We start from the raw sequence: 24434 nt of genomic DNA on the forward strand, positions 1-24434 counted from the left end.
TGTGATGTTATACGGTTAATGCATTGTAATGTTATGGACGGTTAATGCATTGTGATGTTATGGACGGTTAATGCATTGTGATGTTATGGACGGTTAATGCATTGTGATGTAGTATTTTGCATACAAAATTGAATGAGAGCTCAAAAGAGGAAATGATGTCCCCGAAGGAGATGGAGTAAAAAAGAAGAGAGCGAGGGACAGAGCCTTGACTGACACCTACTGAAAGTGAAGCATTTGTGGGTTTGGACTTCCAGACCCGCGAGATAGATCGGTTCGAGAGATAGAAGACAAGGCGTTTTATCACATTATGGATGTTTATAAATCCACCACAATACTGGCCACTCATTTATGATTAAGGTAAGTAGATGTGGAGTTAAGAATAGTAAATGTATACTTCCTGTGTATGCTTACCTTGACAGTGCGTCTACGCATGTGACATCCAGCCCTGTGGATGTGTCCTTGTAGAGGAGAATGTGCCTGCACCATAGTGTGAGCCAGCGGCATGAGTCAGGATACCATTATTTTGATGAAATAAAAGTGGGTTGAGGATGTTGTGTATTTGGCTCAGGAATGCGGTGAGACGGAGGGCTGGAGGGTATCAGTAGCGTGTAAATGACATCCCAATCAGACAGAGGGGGGTCAACGATCGGTTAAGAATGGGATGTGTGTTGGGAAACAGTATTGGATCCAAGGGGTTCTTAGAGTACGCACTGGCGTCGAGTATATATTCAATAGCAAGTGATCAGAAACAGTTATGAAAATAGGGTGTGTTATAAGCGATTATTGTGTCAAACTCCCTAAAGAAAGGACCAATTGTGCTGTTAGAAGGAAGTTATATTTTTTCTGTTGTGCAGAGAAAATAGTGGAGAAAATGTCCTGTGTGGACAAAATATCTTGTTAAGAATATCGAGAGCAAAAGTATTGTCAAGGTAAGTTTCTATAGGTAAGTAAAGTTTTACTCTATATAATTCCACATATATGTACGTTAACGATATTTATATTTTCAAGATACGTAGATGTGGAGTTTAGAATAGTAAATCTATACTTACCCTTTTGCACTTACGTTCTCGATGTTTTGGTCCTCGATATTTGTGACACAATATTCTGTCCTCACGATATTTGTGTTTCCGATATTCTGTCAGTGATACGTTTTGTCTTTGAATGGGCAATGGCTGATGTACAGTGACATCTGAAAGCACATGGGATGGTGGCTGGTGTGCTACTGTTACACAATTTATTGGCACTCAATTCAAAACCCCAAAAGGATGGAAGTCTAAGATGGCCCTGCGGGAATCCCAACTTGTAACCTGCAGATCACTGCATACTTCAGTCATGAGCACGCAACTCACCCATTCTCTGGACTAAAGCCACCTCGCCAGGGCCCTTTCATATTAACGCATTTCTCCATAGACACATAATGGGTCAAACTCTTTGATACATCAGACCCAAATGTACAAGGAACTTAGGTTAACTGGGGCCTCCTAAATGGTACACCCCCTGCACAGCTGGAGGGACCCAAGTGAGGCCCCAGACTCTGCAGCTAAAACTAGGAGCATCTCGACTTTGCAGTTTCTGTAAATTGTGATAGAACTTAAAAGCTTAAAAGTGCTGTGTTTACAGTTTGGACGCCTTGTTTCACTCTACAGCTGGGGCCCTCGAAGAGCAGGAGCTGAGCACTGTGAAATTTGTGGCATCTCCTTACGTGGTGGACCTTTCGAAGACTGAGCGGTACTATGTTCCGGGAACGTCTTTTAAGGTGCAGGTGAGTATGACGTAAGCTAGACAAGTGCACGGCTCCTTCTGGGAGTGATGAGGCTGAACATTAGAGGGCAAACACGGTGACTGAACACATCACTATGATTTATGGGATATGTAGTCTTACTTCATCATGGGAAAGCCATAGGCAAGGGAACACACACACATTATGTAAATAAATAAAGACAAGTAATCAGACCTTCACATCTGTTCCATTGGAGACACTATTGTGGCCCTGCAGTAGGTCAGGAATTTGTTCAAGATGGCCCAGGCAGAAGCGCTTGCTATTTCCTATGCTAGAGAATGGTGGGAAATAAGTATTACATGGAAAACACTACCAATACTTTAGGTCAGCCAACAAGCACATCACCCACTTCTGACACCATGAGAGTTTCAATTGTCTTTATCTGGATAAGCATGGATATATCCCACTGATTGACAGTAACTCTGGCTCTATTCCATCATGAATTTGGTGGGACCTCGACAGATGAGGCTACTGCTTCCCTCCGCTAAGATGTTAAGAATATCGAGAGCAAAAATATTGTCAAGGTGAGTTTCAATTGTAAATGATACAGAAAGTCAGATTTTAAGTCACAATTTTGAAAATGCCACTTTTAGTAAGTTTGCATTTTCTTGTCCTAACCATTTAGTACCGTCAGTCTGTTTCCTGGGTCACATGACTAGGTGTAGCCGGCATTTGGCTTTTGTGTATTCAACGGTATCACAGAGGAGACTAGATGTTGGCAGGATGGGCCATCTCTAGCCGGAGGGGGAGCTTCCTTTTCTTCCTGATCCTAGTCCTGCTTGTCCTGGTATGCCAGGTCCTGATACTCTGGGCCTCTGTGAATTGAGCTTCCTTTTCCATTTGGTTGTGGAGCCACTGGTCCTCTTAGCTCTGGCACACTTGGTATTCGGATCCCTGGTCCCATAGGTCCTGATCTTCATGACCCTCTTAGCTCTGTTTCTGGTCCTCATTGTCATGATCCTTTTAGTTTACGTAGTCCTCTTGCCCTTGTCTTCTGGGTACCCTTGGCATTGCCCCCCATGGTCTTCCAAATCCCTGTCCTTCTTATTCCTGGACATGCTGACCATTGCCCCTCAGGTCCTGATCGACTTGAACCTCTTCAATCTGATCCTGGTCATCTTGGCCCTCGTCCTCCTGCACCTTGCTCGTATGGCTCTGCCAGAACTTGTCCTGTCACAGATCAGCCTAGCCTTTTCTAGTTCTGATGTTTCTTGGTCTTCAGTTCATGCTAGTCGAAGAACTTCCTGGCCCTGTATTTCCTGGTTCTGGTTTTACTGGCCATCATTCCCATGTACTCCTGCCCCTAACTGTTTGGATCTTAGGTCTCCCGTTTCACAGGCTCCCTGTACTGGACCTTTTCATCCTTCTCATCCTACTTCTCGCCCATCAGTCCCCCTGGTTTGTCTCCTCTGGTTTATCTAGTCCCCTGATTTGCCTGTTCATAATCCTTCTGATACTGGTCACGTTGGGCCATGTAGTCCTGGTCTTAGTTCTAGTACTCCTTTGTCTGGCCTTCATATATTGGGTCTTCTGAGGCTAGTTCCACTGGCCTTAATAGCCCCCAGTCCTCCTTCCCAATCCTACTTCTAATGGTCCTCCTGCAATTTCAATTACAATTTCTTAGACACCAGGCATGAATTTTCTTCCTGCTACTTAGCAAAGGTTATCACTCATTAAATGTAATAAGCTTAAAAGTACATGGGCAACTTTTTAAATACACTGCACCCTTCTCTATAGGAAAAAAGGAAGCTTTAGGCCTGGGAAAAGGTTTATTTTGCCAGGTTGAAATGGCAGTTAAAACTTCACACAAAGGCCGCAATGGCAGGCCTATATCATGTTTTAAGAGGCTACGTAAGTGGGTGGCACAATCAGTGCGGCAGGCTCTCTAATACCGTTTAATCCACGGGCCCTGGGTACGGCACACCACTTTAAAAGGGACTTATAAGTAAATTAAATGTGCCAATTGTGTGTAAGCCAATTTCACCAAGTTTAAAGGGAAGAGCACAAGCACTTTAGCACTGGTTAGCAGTGGTAAAGGGTGCATAGTAGGTGCCCTGGTGTCACTCGTCTGCTCAGTGTGCCCTTGCCCTCGCCTTGCCCTTCTGACTCGTGTTGGTGTCTGTCTCCTGCCGTTTTTCTTATTTAACTGCTTGTTCTGCCGCTGACTCAGTAACTGCTCTTTCTTTGTCGGTGCTGTTTGTTCTATCTCTGTTTAACTGCTCCTTTTTGTATCCATTTTTCCTCTTTACCACTTGTTTCTGCATGTTTTGCTCCTTTCAGTGCTCCGGTTTGCATTGTGGTCTCTTCTGACAGTTTTTGCCCACCCACCCTCAGACTTGCTCTGCCGATCCTGCTTCTTATATTGCTAATCACGCCAGACTTTCTTGCTCTCCCTGCCAGACTTTCCCACTCCTGCTTAGCACGCCCACTGCCCTCAGCGCGCCTCCCACTCTCCAAGGTCCTACTTAATGAAGGCTACAGCTACAGAGGAAAGCCCATCGGCACCAGTCCATGCCTGGGCCACACCCAGCACCAGGAACCCTGGTCCAAACTCCTCATGCAGCTACACCGTCGGGAAGATCCACCTGCTTAACCCTGGATGCTGCCACGAAAGCTGCTGCCTCAGCTCAGTCCATGGTTGGCCCCTTTGCCTGCTTGCATTGCCTCTTCACCTGCGTACACACACCCACTCCCACCAACGACACACACCACATATCTCACCAAGTCAGAACTCAAGACCCGCACTCACACAGCACCACACAACAGCACTCACAAACAATCAACACATGATCACTCCGCAAGAACTCCACCGAGATTTGGGACCTCATCGACTCCCATGCACAGGACCTCTTCTTCCTCACCAAAACCCGACTCAACCCCACATCGGCGCTGGAAAAAATCCGGCAGCAGGTCCAACCCCATAAACCACAGGGAGGACTCACCATCATCCACAGAGACACCATCCAGCATACCTCTCACACCAATCCACAAGCCACTTTTATGGAACAGGTGCACTTCAAGCTTCAAACTGACAGTACAACCCCTATCAAAGGCACCCTCGCCGAGGACCTCCCCACAGAATTTTTCACCACGTGTACCAAAAACATCATACTTCTAGGCAATCTCAACTTTCCTCTCGACATCCCTACAGATTCCATCACCTGGGCATGCTCGAAAGTCTACAAGACACCGGCCTCACCTAGCGTGTACAAAACCCTACCCATATTGCCGTACACACCCTGGACTCCATTCTATCTCCCAGCAATAAAGTTAAAGTCAGCCACATCACTCCACTCACATGGGATGACCACTCTATTGTCTACTTCCACTTAATAGGGCCAACAACTACCCTTATGGAGTCTAGCAACACCCCAAGACACAGCTGGAAGACTGTTACAGAAACAGAATGGCTCAATGCCCTACAAATAAACTACTCAGACTCCACTAACGTCCTCATCACTGACACAAAAAACTTCAACAACTAGATCACCACCTTCGCCAATACCCTGGCACCCCTGAAAAACACCAAACCCAAAAGATCCAGCTGGTACAATGATGACCTCAGAGAATCCAAGAAGGTTTGCAAACAACTCAGAAGGAAATGGAGAACCACCAAAGGAACAACTGCAAGAAACACCTACAAGGCCGCACTTAGACACGTTCATCACCAAGTGAAAGAGGGCAAAAAAGGCCCTTATCCTGAGAATGTAATCTAGCTCCAAACACTGCTAAGAACTTTTTACCATTGTACAGGAAATCACCAACCCAACATTAGCAGCCAACACCCTCACCCCAACAGAAGAACTCTGCAACAACCTCTCTGGCTTCTTCCACAAAAAACCACCAAGATCTACAGCCACTTCAAACCCCAGCTACCCCCTCATCGACCTTCCTAGTCTGCTAACCTCATCAACCAAAGACGACAAACTGACAGCATGGAATCCTCTATCCATCGGGGACACTGCAGCAATGATGATGACAGTCTACTCCGGGGCTCCCACAGACCCTTGCCCCCGCCATATCTACAACCTCGGAAGAGCCACGATCAGCGCTGCACTCACTGCCATCATCAACACCTCTCTCAAGAACCTTCCCAGATAGGTGGAAACATGCCGAAGTCACTGCCCTCCTCAAAAAAAACCTCAGCCAAATCCGAAGTACTCAGTAACTATCGTTCCATCTCGCTTCTCCCCTTCACAGCCAAAGTCATCAGGAAGACCATCAACAGACAACTCTCTGACCACCTAGAATGCCACAAGCTCCTGGACGACTCATAATCAGGATCCCAAAACAACCACAGTACCCGAAACAGCCCTCATCGCTGCCAAAGATGTCATACTCACAATACTCGACCATGGACAGACCATCGCCCTCTTCCTCCTCAACCATCACATACTCATCGCCAGACTACTCAAAGTGGGAATCCAAGAACCAGCACTGAAATGGATAGCTTCCTTCCTCTCTTGAAGAATACAATGAGTCAGACTAACATTGTTCACTTTAGAATCAAAAGGACCTTATCTGCCGTGTCCCACAGAGATCATCACTCAGCCCCACGCTTTTCAACATGTACATGACTCCTCTGGCAAACATCATCAGGTTCCCATGAAATCAACATCCTTTCCTGCGCTGATGACACCCTGCTCATTCTTTCCCTCGAGATGCCACTGTCACCACCAAGACAAACTTCAAACCATGTATGGCAAGTGCTGGCAATTCGATAAAAGAAAACTGCCTCAAGCTCAAAACAGACAAAACTGAAGTGCTGATCTTTGGGAATAAGACCTCTCCTTGGGACTCCACCTGGTGATCCACTTAACATTTGACCTACATCTACCCCAACCCACTACTCTAGAAAGCTAGGCCTCATCCTGGACATCAACCTCGCCATGACGCCACAGGTCAATGCCGTCACCTTCTCATACTTCCACGCCCTCTGCATGTTATGTAAAATCTTCAAGTGGCTCCGACTGGACACCAGACGTACCATCACGCAGGCCCTAATCACAAGCAGATTGGAATACAGCAACGCACTCTATACCGGCATCCCAACCCAGCTTCTTCACAGACGCCAAACCATCCAAAATGCTGCTACCGCCAGACTCGTCCTCAACCTCCCACGTTGAACCCACACCACTCCTCACAAAGCTTCATTGGCTCCTCATCCAGAAGTGCTGCCAGTTGAAATCTCTCATGACGCATTCAAGCCAGTACACAACACAGAACCCACATACCACATACCTCAAACACTAGCTTCACTTCCACCAACCCACCAGACAACTTCGCTCAGCATCACTCTCAGCGAAACACACACCACTCATCCACAGAAGCAGAACATCCTGGAATTACCTCTCGCTACACATCCGGGACTCCTCCTCAGTTCTTGAATTCCACAAGAAGCTGAAGACCTGACTATTCAATTAGTCTTCTTGCAAAACCCTCAAGACTTCCTGTACCCAAGCCCAGCCTAACCACACGCCTACACTCACCTACTCAGAGCCTGGATGCTCTCACGGGTGACAAGCTGTGCTCTACAAATCCACCTTAAATTACATTACAGAGTCCTAAGGCAAGCAAAAATAAATTCTGCAAAATAAGAGGAGTGGATGCAAAGAGTTTTGGGGAAGACCACCTTATGGCTGACAGGTCAAACAGTGCTTTACACGTGCAGTCCGTCAGTCAGTTATGGTTTCATTACTATATTGAGATTGACACATTCTTTTGTGAATACTGTTTTTCATTTGTGATTAACAATTATCAATTAAATTACCATTTCCAGTTTGGATTACCAGTGACAAATCCTTTTAAGAGTACCAGATTGCATTGTGTATTGTATTTATTTCTACAGATTTCATAAGTTCTCGACTTTAATTTTAACAGATAGATAGATACTCACATACACATATATATATCTATGTATAGATATGTGTAAATATCTCTATCTATCTATCTATCTATCTATCTATCTATCTATCTATCTATCTATATATATATATATATATATATATATATTCACTGAAAAAACCATAGGTTTCACACACGTTATAGTTAGGAATTAGCATTTAAAAAACCTTAGAAATTCATTGAAAAAACCATAGGTTTCACACATGTTATAGTTAGCTGGACATTTTACTCGTAAAAAACCAATGAAATTGCCCCGTTATAGTTAGTTCAGCTAACTATAACTCACGCGCCCGCAATGCACTGCTGATGACGTCACATATTACATCACTCATGACATGGTCAGTGACATCACTCATGACATCACTGATGACATCTCAAATGACATCACTGATGACCTCACTGATGACATCATCCAGTGAATGTGTGTTTTTCTGAAAATTAAATATGTTTTATATATGTATATCTCAAGGTCGATGGAAGAATAAATGGGTATATAAGTGTCTAAATGGATGATTCGTTTTTAAAAAATTGATTGTGTAACTGACTGATTAAGTGTATCTCTCACTTTGTGTATAAGTGGCTGCATGGGTTGGTGAGTAGCTACATGGGTGTCTATATAGGTTAGTAGTTGTTTTTTTGAGTATCAGTCTGAGTGTCTGTATGGTTCGGTGGGGGGTATTACGTAGTGCATAGGTGCATGAATGAGTGACTCACTGTTTGTATGTGTTGAAGACAGCATGTGTGCAGGACTGTATGGGTGGATGAGTGTGTGTATGGGTGTGTTAGTGAGTGAATGACTGTCCCAAAAGTGTCTTCAGGAGTAACTACATATGTTTTAAACTAGTATATGTGACTATTGGTGTATATATGTGAGTATATGTGAGAGGGAGAGATTGAAAGAGTTCCTGTATGAATAAGTATGTGTTTCTATAAGTGATTGTTTAAAAGACTAAGTATGTGTAAGTTTCCGTAGAAGTAAGTGTGGTGGTGTGTGTATAACTGTATATGCAGGTGAATGTATGTTTGATTCTTTATTAGCATGAGTGACTATGTGTGTGAGTAACTCTATGGATGAGTGGCATTATGTAACAGGATGTATAGGTGTATGAGTACATATGATGAGTGAGTACATGTATGAGTGACTGTATAGGACTGTTGGTGAATGAGTGGATGTGTATGTGGATCTTAGAATTACTGAAGAGGTTGTTGTAACTGGTATTGGTATGTCCATTGTTTTGAAAATTTTAGTCTCTATTTTTGAATGTGTGTATCAAAGCTTATATTAAGGTGAGAGGAGGTCTGCCACTCTATCACAAGGATGATGTCATCAGTGATGTCATCAGTGATGTCATTTGAGATGTCATCAGTGATGTCATGAGTGATGTCACTGACCATGTCATGAGTGATGTAATATGTGACGTCATCAGCAGTGCATTGCGGGCGCGTGAGTTATAGTTAGCTGAACTAACTATAACGGGGCAATTTCATTGGTTTTTTACGAGTAAAATGTCCAGCTAACTATAACATGTGTGAAACCTATGGTTTTTTCAATGAATTTCTAAGGTTTTTTAAATGCTAATTCCTAACTATAACGTGTGTGAAACCTATGGTTTTTTCAGTGAATTTCTAAGGTTTTTTAAATGCTAATTCCTAACTATAACGTGTGTGAAACCCATGGTTTTTTCAGTGAATTTGCAAGGTTTTTTAAATGCTAATTCCTAACTATAACGTGTGTGTAACCCATGGTTTTTTCAGTGAATTTGCAAGGTTTTTTAAATGCTAATTTTTTTTTTTATTCTTCATTTTTTTCAAACATATTTTTAATTTAATTTTCTTTCATTTTATAAAGACTATGCTTAAATTTTTAAAATCCTTAAATATTTTTTTTTAATATATTTTTTAAAATAAACGTAAAATTTATTACCAGATTTTTTTTTTTTTTTTTTTTATAGTACGCGTACCGTAAGCTCACGGTAAGCGTACGGTTTACGCAACGTCCGTAATCTATCTACGCTGCTTGCGTATAGTTACGCACTTTGCGTAGCCGCACGTACTGCGCGTGGGACGCGTGCGCGCTTACGCCACACGCGCACGTTACGCGGAAGTGCCGGGAAATGACTGTTATGCGCATGCGCGCAAGCGCGTGTCTTTTTTACGCGCACGCGTACTTTTTGCCGTAAGCGTACCGTAAGCGTACCGTAAGCGTACGGTAGGTCATGTGATCTTGAAACACAACTTTTGATTGGTTGAAACTACTTTCAGTTCTAGAACTCTCCTACACCACACCCATTCCCCTCATTTCTGCTTGTGATCCCTTGGGAGAAGGAGCTGGTTTGTCTTTGGGATACGATGGCAGAACAGCAGAGCTCTTCTGAGAGTGAGGCTAGCACCAGCAGCACTGTCTTGAGGCAGAGATCGAGGAAACAAAAGCCTTCTTATGTTTGGGATTATTTTACTTTTCCAGAAGGCCAGCAAAAGGTGAATGCACCCTTAGTTACTTGCAAGCTGTGTAAGCGTGTACTTTCTAGAGGTAATCCTAACAGGAAGTATTCCTTTGGGAATCACACCATGAAGAGACACCTCCAGGATGTACACAGAAGGACACATGGTCATCTTTTTGGAGGTAACTCTTCAGAAAGACGAGCCAGTACATCCACAGCAGCTCAGCCTGGACCATCATCTGCAGGGCTGACTCCTTCTTCTGCAGGTCAGGTGAGCCCTTCATCTGTGGGGGGAGAATCTCCTTTTGCTGGCCCTCTGGAAATGAACCTTCGATTTCGGAAGGTTGATATTCATTGCACATTTTGTAAAGGTCTAATTTGTCATAGGGAGACCAGTGTTTCCCTAGTGAACAACAAAATAGATCAGCACATTTGTAGCTTTGAATGATTTTCCCATGCTTCCTTTCCTTTGTCCCTGCATGAACACAACGGTTCTTTTAAGAGCCAACCTTATCTTTCATCTTTTTTTTACATATGTTTTTTAAAACCTTTTTTTTTTTTTTTTACCGTACGCGTACGGTGCGCGTACCTTTTTTTTATTTTTTAAAAAAAACACTAAAAATCAATTATCATATTACAAGGTCCTTGAGAAACTACAATTATTATTATTGACTTACCATACTCACTCAAAAAAATATTTATTCATTTGTTTTTTTAAAAAATAGTTTTAAAAATGGTTGTAGTTTTCGAAAATTTTCTATATCGATCTGAAAAAAAAGAAAAAAGTATTAATATTTTTTTAACAATTTATAATACAGTATACATATTTACATTTTTTTCAAAAAAATATTTTTGCCTTATTTTTGCTGTTTTCAGAATATATTGCATTTCACTATAAATTACAGTTCACTATAATTTTTTTTCTTTTATTTAAATGCACATGTCCAAGCTGTTTTTTCAGACCACCACCATGTGCATTCTCTGTGACTGCCTACACTCCAGCAAGGGCAACCAGCCTTAGTGATGCTGAATGTATTTGCATTACAGACTTAAACCTGAAAACCCCACTGGCTTCTAAATACTGTGCATGACTATACATGGCAAGCACATGGGTGTGTGCTAAGCCTCTGCTTCTTCCCCAAAAAATTCGCTCCCCCTTTCCATCTAATGCAACTGTGAAATCACCAGAGCAAGACGCAATAAATCTCTGCCTATAATTCCTCTATGCACACAGAGTCATGTTTTCACATTAGTCCCAAAACGAAATTTCTTTGCCATTTTGAAAGCACACTTACTGCTCTTTTTTTTTCGGGCCGAGTGAAAATCACTTTTACAGACTGACACATTATGAAACCTTTTTTAAAAATGTATTTAATTGCACATGTCCAAGCTGTTTTTTTTTCAGACCACCACCATGTGCATTCTCTGTGACTGCCTACACTCCACCAAGGGCAACCAGCCTTAGTGATGCTGAATGTATTTGCATTACAGACTTAAACCTGAAAACCCCACTGGCTTCTAAATACTGTGCATGACTATACATGGCAAGCACATGGGTGTGTGCTAAGCCTCTGCTTCTTCCCCAAAAAATTCGCTCCCCCTTTCCATCTAATGCAACTGTGAAATCACCAGAGCAAGACACAATAAATCTCTGCCTATAATTCTTCTATGCACACAGAGTCATGTTTTCACATTAGTCCCAAAACGAAATTTCTTTGCCAATTTGAAAGCACACTTACTGCTCTTTTTTTTTTCGGGGCAAGTGTAAATCACTTTTACACACTGTCACATTATGAAACCACCATGTGTAACTACAACAAAAACAATTCCCATTTCTATTATTCATTTCTTAAGTTACCACATACATCCCCTCTCAAACTCTAAACTCACCTTTAAAATTAGTTAGTTGTGAAAGAAATGTGACACTCAAACAGCAGATTATCAGAGCCAGGATCTCTGTTGTGTTCACCTCTCTCCTCTCAGCAGAACCAGATAATGGCAAACTTTCCCTCTATTTTTCCACACATATACATGTAAGTTTCAAATCTCAGTGCTTCCCCCTTTTTTTCAAATGTAATCACACATTTCTATTGGTTGAAAACCAACCCTTTTCCAAAAGTACCCTGCCCCCAACTTGACTTCTGCCTAGTACCCTTCCCCCAACTTGACTTCTTCCTGCTACCATAGCAACAGCTCATGGAACACTGCTGTGTGCAGTTAGGTCAGAAGTTCGACACACAATGTTTCAATTCCACAGAGCAAGAGTGCTTGACTTTTCAAACCTTACAGCAAATCCATAGTACTGTTCTTTGGTTACACATTTTTTTGTACCAATACAAAACATGCTTCTATTAATTTTCACATACAGCCTAGTTTTTATTCTAGAATGGTATGAAACAGCCAATCAGTTCTTTTTGTTTTAAAAAAATATGTATGCCTCCATTTCCAAACTGTCTTTCTTTTCATATTGCCATTCTACTGAAAGACACCTCCTGAGTGCATCCAGTTCTCCTTTGAAGATGTTCACAGTGTGGATTGTAGGGCACAGCTATGTCTTCTGGAGTGAAAAGTTTGCAGAGAAAACAGATATGGTGAGAGACCTTGCTTTGCCAAATGTAGACATTAAATGGATTGGTCAGAGAGGGTTAAAGTGGCACCAATTGATGCCATTGGTGAAATCCTTCATTCAAATCCAACACCCTGACCTCATAATAGTGCACTGTGGTGGCAATGACCTAGGCACTTTGACTGGGGTAGGTCTGGAAATGCTTATGAAGGACACCTTTGCACAACTGTTTACACTTTTCCCTAAAACTGCCTTTGTGTTTTCCAACATATGCCAAAGGCAAAAATGGAACTGGTCCAATCATTTCTGTCCACAGATTGACAAAGCAAGAAAGCACGTCAACAAATCTGTTTCTGCTTTCCTCCGTGACTATGGTATGGGTGCCATTTACCACAACAACTTGCGTTATGACATGCAAGACATTTATAGAGGAGATGGTGTGCACTTCAATGATGAAGGGAACAGAGTCTTCCTCTTGAACCTTAGACTCTGCATCGGTACTTACTTGTAGGTACCACTAAAAAAATGACTTCATAAACACAACAGCTCTTTTTAGAGCTCCCTAATTTCTAAACTCTTAAATCTGCTTTTCATTTATCTATTTTTATTTTTTTACCGTACGCTTACCGTAAGCTTACCGTACGCGTACCCCGTGATTTTTTTTAAAATCAATAAATGTTTTTTTGTACTTTTCTGTCCTTCTTTGACCCCCTTACAAATGTTAGGGGGTCTGTAACTCTCCTCATTGCCCCCTTTCCTTGTTTTCACTCTTTTTTTTCAGAGTGAAATACACAAAATGGCGGCCGCCGCTTCCTGGTTTCGGCCGATTCGAATGTTTACTAAGATCTAACAGCCAATCAGAATCGCGCTCGCGCACGCCGCCGTACGCTTACCGTAAGCGTACGGTAAGCGTACCGTAAGCGGGCTCAGATATATATATTGATTTAAAGGCTATTTTCTCAGAATCTACTGAACAGATTTACACCAAACCTACAAAAGGCACTTCCTTGACCTAGGGACTACCTCTCTGCCAAATTTTGAGTAATTCTGTTCAGCCGTTCGGGCTGTAGCTCGTTCTAAAGGTCCTATGGAAAAATGCATGGGAAAAACGCGTTTTGGGACCCCCCTTTTATCTCAGCCCCCGCTTGACAGATCCCCCCGAGACTTTCAGGGTAGGAGCGGAGCGTAGCGCCCCACCTATTTTGAGAAATTCGCGAGGATTCGTCGACCGGCGCCAAAGTTATTCAAAATAGAATGTTGAGGTTTTCCTATGGAAACGTGGTCCTAACTATAACTACCTACTGGCGACCGCCAGTAGGTAATATATATATATATATATATATATATATATATATATATAAATACGCTTGAATTTAACCTTCATTTGTCTCTGCCACTCACAGTTGAGCTCGGCCCCATCTTCTCTACTTTTATAGTGTATTGGCAATGCCAATAACTCTGCCTATAAAGGAATGTGGTATGGTAATATGAAGCATTACAAATAAACTGCATGGGGATGGATATGCTTTTGTGTGGAAGCAAAGAACTGTTGAATAATATTGGTGTAGGTCAAAAGCTCAACTGCACTGGAGAGCCAGAGCTAAAGATGCATGTAGGTGAATGACTGCCCTCCTCCAACATGTGTTGCTGGCAGGGAAAACACCATTGATGATTTAGTTATCTAAGACACTTTAATAGCATCAGAATGTCATGTATGCACCTGAAAGTTCAAGCTCAGTCAGATGGTTAAATAAACGAAATGATCACAACTGTGTGCAGTGTAACCACATTTTGTAGATGCACACAACTTCTGCCCAGTCAAAACATATACTCCCAGCTCCCAACATGTGGGCAGAGCCAAAGCCCCTCTCTAGTGATACCTGCATAATTGTCTGGTGGTGACTTCGCTGTCAAGCCAGTCCAATAAAACTATAATGCATCTTGAGGAGAAACTATCTTCCCATCTATTTCACATTTTTTATTAAATACAAATCCTTTATACTGTAAAACATTTTATGGCCCTTAACAGTCTTCCTGGTTAAATATTTAAACTCAATAAGGAATTCACAGATCCCAATTCCTGTGAAAACTCTGCACCTCTCCCTAGTTCTATAACTAACGGTCCACTTTTTACATTTTTTTAAAATTAAAACCATTGACTCTTCTCTTACAAACATGGATGTTTTCTGTGTCCACTTTGCCTCACCACCAATCTGGGAATAGGCAATGTGCGGTGTTGCAAGTGTAGCCAAATCACGCATTCAGGATTTCCACTTGATCTCCGCACACCTCACATTCTTAATCAGTCACTCATAACATTGGCACTTTGTTCACTGACGTCTGATATTCCTCTCTGGCACATTTCATTTGGACTGGATGAGAGCCTTGGTATCCCCCCTTTTGAACAGCCCAGTGCTGATCCCTCTCTGATTAGCATGTCTGACTCATTTTGTGGAGAAGTGTAGCTCACTGGTTAGAGGAGGCATACCCTGAAGCAGAGATCAGGCCTGGGACCTGGGTTCGATTCCCGACGCGGCAGGGTCCAGAACCCAATTGTCCACGGACTCGATAATTCTCGCTTCGGTGCCCACTCTAAGCATGAGTTCACACTATGCAGCTCTGGGCAACAAGCCTGCTTAATCTCCACAACGGCCCCCTGCGGCGGGATGCCTGGCTTTCACCTTGGGGATACCCAGTATGGGTTATCTTACAGGGAAAAACCAGGACGGGTTCCCAATGCAAGCGCCAAGATGCCCGTAGGGTGATAGTTGTGCTCTATAAGTACCCCAATCAATCATTTCCCTTTTCCAGTTCCCTGCTAAAGTATTAGTATTCGAGGTGAATCATCAAATCTCCCATTGCATTAAATTCTACAATCTTCTCAAACCTATACAATTGGTTTATGGCCTCTGGCGGAACAGCCCTTCTAGCCATTCTGACCATTTCAGGTGGGCTCTAGAAAATGAAGACTGAGAAGTACTTATCCTTCTTGATTTCTGCCACCTCCTTTTCTATGGTTTTCACACCATCTGCCAATGCGAGACTTAAATAGACATCCATGGCAGAACCCTTTCATAACAAATCACAATGCGGTGCAATTGCCACCCTTCAGGTTCTCTCTAATACAGGGTTCCACAGGAGTACTTCCTTCGCCCCACCCTGTTGGATGCCATTGGCCATCCTCATCTGATGCTTCTGAGTCACAATGATGGCTTATGCAGATGATACTCAAATGATGGTGACATTAGACTCCAGCCTTAAGAAATTTCAGTCCAGGTTTTGCCAGTGGACCAGCATAAACAAAAAAAATCCCTCAATTTGAGCAGCCACTGGATGGAATTTCCGGTCTTTGGAACTGATAACTCTACTGGAACTCCATCTTGTGCCTCGAGATCTGGGACCAACATCTACGAGTTTAGCAGGGGAGTGATTCCATCTCAGCAGCACCTGCTGTCATGGGTTTTCCCACTTTGACCGATGATGGTTTAATGGTGGTAGACCTGCGAGGTATGAATGATGATTATTGAAGGATGGAGAAGACCTCGCCTGTTTTTATAGACAGTCTAGTGAGCCATGAGCCCCTTCTGTGTCTCTAGTATTGTAGATTCTACCTGGAGTCTGTGCTTGTTATTGAGTGCAGTAATGTACATGCAACAGAAGTATGACAGTGTGTTCCTGTCTTTTTTTGGCACAATTCATTGCCATTGACCAAAATGACGTGCTTCATATTGTTTGTGTCATTTACCAGACAATGGTATCTCACACGGATGGCTCCGTGGCTGCCGGGATCCCTGTGAAGTTGGCCATGCAAACAAATGGAGCCCCCTGGCATTCCCTGGCAACTCAGAAATCAGATCAGAATGGAGTGTTGGAGCACTACATCAACACACCCACTACTGCCAAGACACTGGATATATCGGTGAGTGTCTCTTGTCTTTGGTTATTATTAAAGAACGTACAGGCTTGGTGGATCACTAGTAAGAGCTAAGAGGAAGGGCTCATCTCTCTAGAGTTTTGTACCAAAGATCATCTTAGTCATACAGCCATTACTGTCTTGTCTTCTCTCTTTGGTGAGGGCCAGAGTAGATGTAAATCACAAGGCTAATCGAACCATGCCCCATTACTATGAAATAGAGATAAAGTGATATGTCCAGGATCATACTAATTAGACAACCAGTCAATAAGAAATGGAACTAAAATCTGCTTGTTTAACCATCACCTAATCAACTGTTGACAACTACTCCAATTGAGAACTTCTCTGCTATACTCTGTTACACTTTCATAGAATAACTGTCTAATCCTTTCCTTGTCTATCTTGTGGTGTTCTTTTTGATGTGTGCAAGAGGAGAAATCAACATATGTGTTACGTTTTGCTATCTGACTCTTGTATTGCTTCCAAATATCACTAGTATCTCTTGGTAGTACTTTGGTACAGCAGAGTCTTCCCACTAATACTCAGTGAGTGATAGACAAAAGCCTGATCATGGTATAGATAAGTGCTACATGTAGCTAAGGAAGAGTGTACATTGCATTTTAGAGTGGAGTGGATATAATTGCCCATGGCTGGTCACATGTGTGTACAATGGCCATTATGTGTGCAAAAGGACACTCTTGGGTTGGAGGGTGATTAAAAGCTTTGCAATAGACAGCTATAATCGTCCCCCATGTTTTACTTCTCCATAGCTCATTTTTTCTTCCCAGTGGACCCAATGTTTGGAGGCCCATGGCTTCTTTTCGTGTTATTGGTATGCCACAGGGATGGGATTCATCAACGCCCTGGATAAAAATGGTTCCAGTCGCTCATCACGGAAGTCCTTCACTTCACTCAGAGTGTGTGTGTTGTTGTGTGGTTGTGCTTATGATTGTGTGCTGTGCGAATTGTGTCATCTGTGAAAATGCTCTGCATGTTTTATAAGATAGCGGGTCACTGTTAAGGTCACTGCATCTTCCCCAAGCTTGCAGCAGCATTTGAAACTGTACCTCAAAGGCCCTATTGGAGTTTTAACCTTGATTGGTTTCTGGGTTGCATTCCACATTCAGACTATGCCATGGAAAACCACACTGGCTGAAACTTGGGATGTCTGGTCTGAGACTTCATAAAACTTATCCTTCTAACCATGCGTTTCTTCTCCTCCTTCAGTGTAAGAAACCTAGGATATACAGCTGAAGCTGCTTCTTGTTCAGGTTGATGCGGATATACATTTTGAGGATGGCACACATTTTGAGTGAGCCGTTGATTAGCACCAGTGGCTTCAATTCCGTACTCTCCCTCCATAGCATCGATTTTGTATTCATTTTGGATTCCAAATAAAGCTCTGCAGCACCAGTTGAAAAAAGGAAACTATACCATGATGAGGGAAATGTCGTGGTGCTGTGTCCTTTTCCAGAGAGTGGAAGCTATTCTATGCCTACATTAACCACCACCTGAACTTCCACCAACCAACGAGAAGACTACTCTCTGCCTCCCTTTCACTTGCGCATTCTCCCCACATCTACAGAAGCAGAAGTGGAAGACGCTCCTTCTCCCACATAGAAGCAAAGACCTGGAATAGCCTCCCCACGCACCTCTGGACCATCACCTCACTTCCGGAATTCCAAATGGCCCTCAAATCCTGGCTGTTCGAAAAAGCCTCCTGGGCCTGCAAGCACCTGGATGCCCCATCGGGTGATTAGCCGTGCTTTATAAATCCTGATTGATCGATTGATACTGTTCAGAGTGGTGATGATTATCTCTGGACCTCAAGGATGAGCTCAAGGCCCAGCTGACAGGGTCATGCTCTAGAACAGTCGGCCAGTTAGAGGCAGCCCTGCAAATTCTGTATCTCGAAAGCGCCGAGCACAGGCTGGGCACACTGAAAGCTTGCGTCCGCTGATTAGCCAGTGTGTCCCTCTCAGACTGCCACCTAAAAACCTGACCTGATGTAGTGAGCACCATGACCATTACCCAGTGGTGGACAGAAGCATGCATAAAAGGGGTTGCTGAAACCCCCTTTAGTTTGTGGAAGCCTGTCTGTTCCTCCCTGGGCCCAAGAGAAGCTCGGCTGTTGCCACTGTTAGTAGTGCGTTTCATTGGCTGAGGCTAGTTAACTTGAAGTCTTCACACAATGTTTTTACCCCACCTTTGGCCCTTTAGTACTTGCACTTCTTCTGCAACCAGGAAAACAAGCCTGGTGTAGCCCCTGATGTTTCTATAAAATGCATCTTGAAGCAGCAGGTTTCATATCTTGTGCCTGAATTTTAGGATTTCTGCTGAAACCACTTACTTAATGATTTTCTACTTAGTTGTCTCACCTGAGAAAATTGCATCGTCTCTTTTGATTTAATGTTTTTGTTGTCACATGTATCAAACTCAGCCGACATAGAGGTAACAAGGTATCCTCTCTGTTTACAATGTTACAATTGCTGTAATTTAAAAGGAAGTATGCCCTTCGTGTGGCCCTGAGGGCCTTTTAGCAGTCACTAGCCAATCCGCTGGGCTCCTTGGCTGTCACTAAACCTTCTTTGAAGCACTTGCAGCTTCTTACCCAAGCATTTCTCATAGGGTAAGTAGACACATGCATGAAGTTTCCAGCAATCCTACAGAGGATTTACAATATATGCCATGTTGACTAATAGCCATTTATGTTCCTCAGCTGTGACTCTCTTGAGTAGGTCTGGTTTCCTTAACTCTAAGTAGGAGCTCGCGCAGGTAAGAGCGGTGGGGATGGGTTGGGGGGAGATTCGACCAACGACCACATGGGAAAATTCAATAAATAAATAATTTCCCCTCGTTGTTGTCGAAATCCCTCCTCACCCGGCCTGCCCTTAAAAAATTAAACTGAAAAGTTTAATTTTTCTTTCTTAAAAGCATCCCATTTGCCTTTAAGGAAAACGGGCTGCATTTGTGTTAAAACTGCATTATTTAAAAAGCAGTCACAGACATGGTGGTCTGTTGACCCCAGCAGGCCACCATCCCTGGGAGTTCTAGCCACTCCCAATGGGGGCGCAAATTGCGCTTAACTCATGAATATTAATGGGGCATGAAATTTGCGACCCCATTGGGAATCGCAAACAGTGTCTGGGACACTGTTGTACATTCACTTTTGTGAGTCGCAAATTGTGATGTCGCAATTCGACGCAATTTGCGACTCGCAAAAGTGAATGCTCGTACATCTGGCCCCAGGTCACTTGGATTCAGCGTAGACACCGCCCTCACCATAAAGAAACACATTGTCAAAAAACAAAGGTGGCCTTGTAACTGCTCTCTTTTCTAAAAAAATACTCATACTTTTTTTCCAGAACCAACTTCAGAGGTGCTCTTCAAGCCCTCATACTCTCTTACCTGGAAAGTGGTAACGCTCTGCCGCATGGAATTACAAACTGGACACTGGCACCCCTTAAGTGCAGGGCTGGACTGGCTACCAGGCATTTTGGTGGGGGACGGATTAACAACAATACAAAAACAAGCATTTGCAATGCAATAGGTCTCGCATTTGCAAGAATTTGAGCAATTGGCATTGTAAATGACGATGCCTCTTTATTTACGTAGTTACGTATTGGTTTTTCATACATGAATAAAAGACATCACCATTTACGATTACAATTGCTTAAACTCTCGCAAGTGCAAGACCTATTGCATTGCAAATGCTTGTTTTGATATGCAGCACCCCCGCACCCACCGCTCCAGCGCCTATGCTAATAGGAGCCAAGATTGACTCTTAGCAGAGAAATCAAGAAAAGCAGCTGCTGGAACCGATGTGTTTGACACTCTTGACCTTAAATCTCCACCCCTAGGCCAGAGAGCAGTCAGTCACCACGTGTGACAGCCACGAGTAATCACCCTACCTCTCTCCAGACAGTCCCTCCTCATCCGATATTTAAAAGCGTTTTAGGAGAGTGAACTAACTCGAAAACATTGCTTTATAAAATGAGCTTTACCTGCCAGTGGTGGTCTCTAAAGGGGAAATTCTTGCTGGATTTGTTCCTGTGAAGTCGACTTTGGAGCTGAACGAGACAACTTGCAATGTATTTATCCATTGTTTTATGCAACCTCCCTCCACAACAATGATCTTTATAGCACCATCGTTCCAACCAAGTTGAGTTAACATTGCAAGTCAGAGTTCTTTAAATAATTGAGGATTGAGGGGATACTCATAAGTTGTATGACAAGTGCGTACGAAGTGCCAAACATGCGCTCTCACTGTTTTTAGGTCTCGCCTAGCGACGCAGCACATGCGCTGCATGCTTGCGAGATCTATTGTTGTCGATTTAGCTTCCGAAGGGGGACAGGAGATGTGCACGTGCCCGGACAGACAATGTGCACGTGTACGGCTTGCGGGGTTTTAGCACAATGCGTGCATGGCGCCCTTTCACTTTCCCTCCCTCCCCCCGTTGGCTCCAGATCATCTCGGAAGCTCCCAGGGACCCTGCACGGTGTCAGCAGTAACGTGCGCATGGCGCGCTTTCACTTTCCCTCCCTCCCCCCGTCAGCTACAGATCAAGGTATCTCAGACCTTAATCGCTGCGCGACTTACTTACACTGTTCTTCTGTTTATTCTGTGAAATTCAGTAACGCGCGCATGCCATGCTTTCACTTTCCCTCTTTCCCCCCGTCGGCTCTAGATCAAGGTATTGCTTTGTTTGCACATTTCTCAGACCTTAATCGCTGCGTGACTTTCTTACACTGTTCTTCTGTATATTCTGTGAAGTTTTCTTTTGGCTTGCCTGCTATCTTGATGGCGGTGAACCACACTGTTGTATGACCTGGAGATAGAGACTGGTGCACACACGTAGACCAACTGCATTTTTGGCAGCATGAACAATAAAGGGATGCGGAAAATTTAAAAAGTATTTCGTATCCAATAAATATAAAAAAAGTTCAAGGATTAGTGAACGTCAAAAGGGGGACACTGGCTTTCTGCTTGGGCAGCTGGAGGGGGATGATTTTTGATTTTTTCAGCTTCACTATCAGAATGAGACCGCCGTCCTTCCTTCCGTCGTCTCCATCCAAGAATCAACAGTGGCTTTTGCACCCACACAGGAGTGCTCAGAGGAGCGCAGTTGTGAAGCATTGCTGTTTCAGAGCACACAAATGGTGCACCTCATTTTACTATTTTTTTAAATTTTTTGACCTCTCAGAACTGCTAAAAAGCGCCGCGATGCCCACTCCTGCAAGAACGCTGAACAGTAAGCTTTAACACAATAATAATACAATGTATAAAGTGCATGGCTACTTCAGCAGAAGTGTCCCAGCGCTTTCTTAACTGTGGTGACTGCAGCCAGCCGAGCCCCTGAAGACCTCCGACACTGGAGGGTGGGAGCGCGGTAGGGTCTGATGAAGCGGTGAAGATAGCTGACACCTGATTTGTTAAAGACCCTGTAACAGTAGCATAGAGCCTTGAAGGCAGCCTTTATGGGAATCCGGCGCACTTTATGCCGAGCCCATCGAAGCCTGTCTGGGAAGGTTCCGCAGTAGCTGAGCCTCTGACTCCTGTACTGCATCCACCCATGAGAGCGTCGGGATGTAACTTGACAACATAGCATAACAAAAGAACTTATGGCAAAAAAACAATATGGCATAGAAACGTTGCCACATATGGGAATATGGTAACATAGTTTACCATTCGCACAGTATGCAGTGAGTGGTGCTATCTGGTATTTTTATTGAATGAAGGGTCAGCTGTGGTTGACTGGTAATGTGAGGCTTTTATGCTTCATAAATTGTTAAAGGAGCAAGAGGCATGTTAATGCGATACCTCTGAAAAACGTGTCCCAATTAAACATGCTAATTGGGGCAAGTGTACAAATAAACGCACGTTCACGCATTTATTACCACGGTGTAATCCAGACTCCTTGTTATGACCATGGTGTAACATAATGAGCAAAAAGCTATTTATTGCTTCATAAATTGCACGTAATAATGATGTCACAGAGGAAAACAAAGCCCCCTGCACCTTTTAGTGTGGCTAGATCTCACCTGTTTAGGCCTTTGTTTTCTGGTTCTGGTCAGGTCCCTTAGTTATTAATAAATACACGTGCAAAAACATCCTATATAAGCCCTCTGCACGGATCTGTAGGGATTAATGTACTGTTTATTACCATTGCTCCTTGAAGGGCAGTGCATACAGCTGGTGGTTTAACAGTCCTTCCATTGGGTGGGGGTCTCTGCTGCTGCTGGGTCCACTCCTGTGCCACCGCTGGTGGATTAACAGTCCTTCCATAGGGTGGAGGTCTCTGCCGCTGCTGGGTCCACTCCTGTGCCACCGCTGGTGGATTAACAGTCCTTCCATAGGGTGGAGGTCTCTGCCGCTGCTGGGTCCACTCCTGTGCCACCGCTGGTGGATTAACAGTCCTTCCATAGGGTGGAGGTCTCTGCCGCTGCTGGGTCCACTCCTGTGCGACTGCTGGTGGATTAACAGTCCTTCCATAGGGTGGAGGTCTCTGCCGCTGCTGGGTCCACTCCTGTGCCACCGCTGGTGGATTAACAGTCCTTCCATAGGGTGGAGGTCTCTGCCGCTGCTGGGTCCCCTCCTGTGCCACCGCTGGTGGATTAACAGTCCTTCCATAGGGTGGAGGTCTCTGCCGCTGCTGGGTCCACTCCTGTGCCACCGCTGGTGGATTAATAGGTTCTCCAGTTTGGAGGGGTTCTATGTCGCTTTTGGTTCATGGTAATACAGCTGGTGGTAGGTGGAACAGTTCGTCGGTGGGGTCTCTGTCACCCCACAGGTGAACTCTGCATACATGTAACTGTTGGTTTAACTGTCCCTTCAGAGGGTTATGTGGCTTTGGGGTGGACTCCACACTGTGTGCAGCGGGTGGGCTACAGTTCCTCCAGTGGGTTGGGGGTCTGTGGCTGCTCAGTATGACATTTTCCCCCAGTGGGGTGTGGTCTCTTTCCACTCTGGGTGGGGTCCTCAATGGGCATAAATAGCATATACACTGCTAAACTGCGTCGCCCCTCCCCCATCCTTTGCTCTCAATCGGATCTTGAAATTTACTCGAGGGCCCCTGAGATGGTATTTAAAAGTTAAAATCTCGCTCCCCCGATCCCTTCTTCAGGTCAAAGAATCCCAAATTACATACTTGGAATTAGTTTGTCGTCTTACTTTGCCCCTAGTAATAATAATTCTGCTTCAAACATCCCAATTTCTTAACTAAAATGTGGTTCTTCTGAAATTTCCTAAGCCTCAGGTCTGCAATTGTTGTTTCCACACAAGTTTGCAGCATTAGAATATTTGGGGGCTTTGGGGCGTGCCTTGGTAGGAGGTGGGAATGGAATGCGGTGTTTGAAATGGTAACCCTAATTTACGGTCCGGGCTTTGACAGCACCACAGTTAAACAGAGCTACTACTGATAATGTACAGAGGTGGTGGCCTTTGGGTCCGCCTCTTTCAGCCATTGGCTCATGACTTTGTCAATCATGTCTTGGCTAAGGCCAGTATATTCATCGAATGATATTGCCGGCCTGCCATCTAACCCTAATAGGGTGAACTGGAAGCCCTTTAATAGAAAACGTTTCCAGCTGAAGTGTGAAGTTTTTACGAAACAGAGCTCCATTTAAACCTCCCAAGGACGTAGGAGGTGGCCCCATCTAGCAATTCTTGCTTGGTTGTGGGTGCGGGAGGCTGGAGTGACAGGTGGGGGGGCTGTTTTGGCAGAGGAGGACGCCCAACGCACCACTCTCCATGTCCCCACCCACTTGCTAAAACCATACTCTCTTCCCTGAACTATCGCACAGTTAATGCCTCAGGGCATTAATGCGCTA

General features: G+C 43.9%; 1 protein-coding gene across 1 annotated transcript in view; it reads left to right on the forward strand.

Annotated features, from left to right (window-relative positions):
• The window catches only part of LOC146869315 (complement C4-like), a 529345-nt gene that overhangs the window by 166788 nt on the left and 338123 nt on the right, over positions 1-24434 (forward strand). The window contains exons 11-12 of the mRNA XM_085634104.1: positions 1647-1762; positions 16440-16610. Coding sequence (XP_085490230.1) covers positions 1647-1762; positions 16440-16610 — 287 coding nt within the window. The remainder of the gene's footprint in view (positions 1-1646; positions 1763-16439; positions 16611-24434) is intronic.

Source organism: Triturus cristatus, chromosome 1_1 (genome assembly GCF_964204655.1).
Source record: "Triturus cristatus chromosome 1_1, aTriCri1.1, whole genome shotgun sequence".
Classification (NCBI taxonomy): domain Eukaryota; kingdom Metazoa; phylum Chordata; class Amphibia; order Caudata; family Salamandridae; genus Triturus; species Triturus cristatus.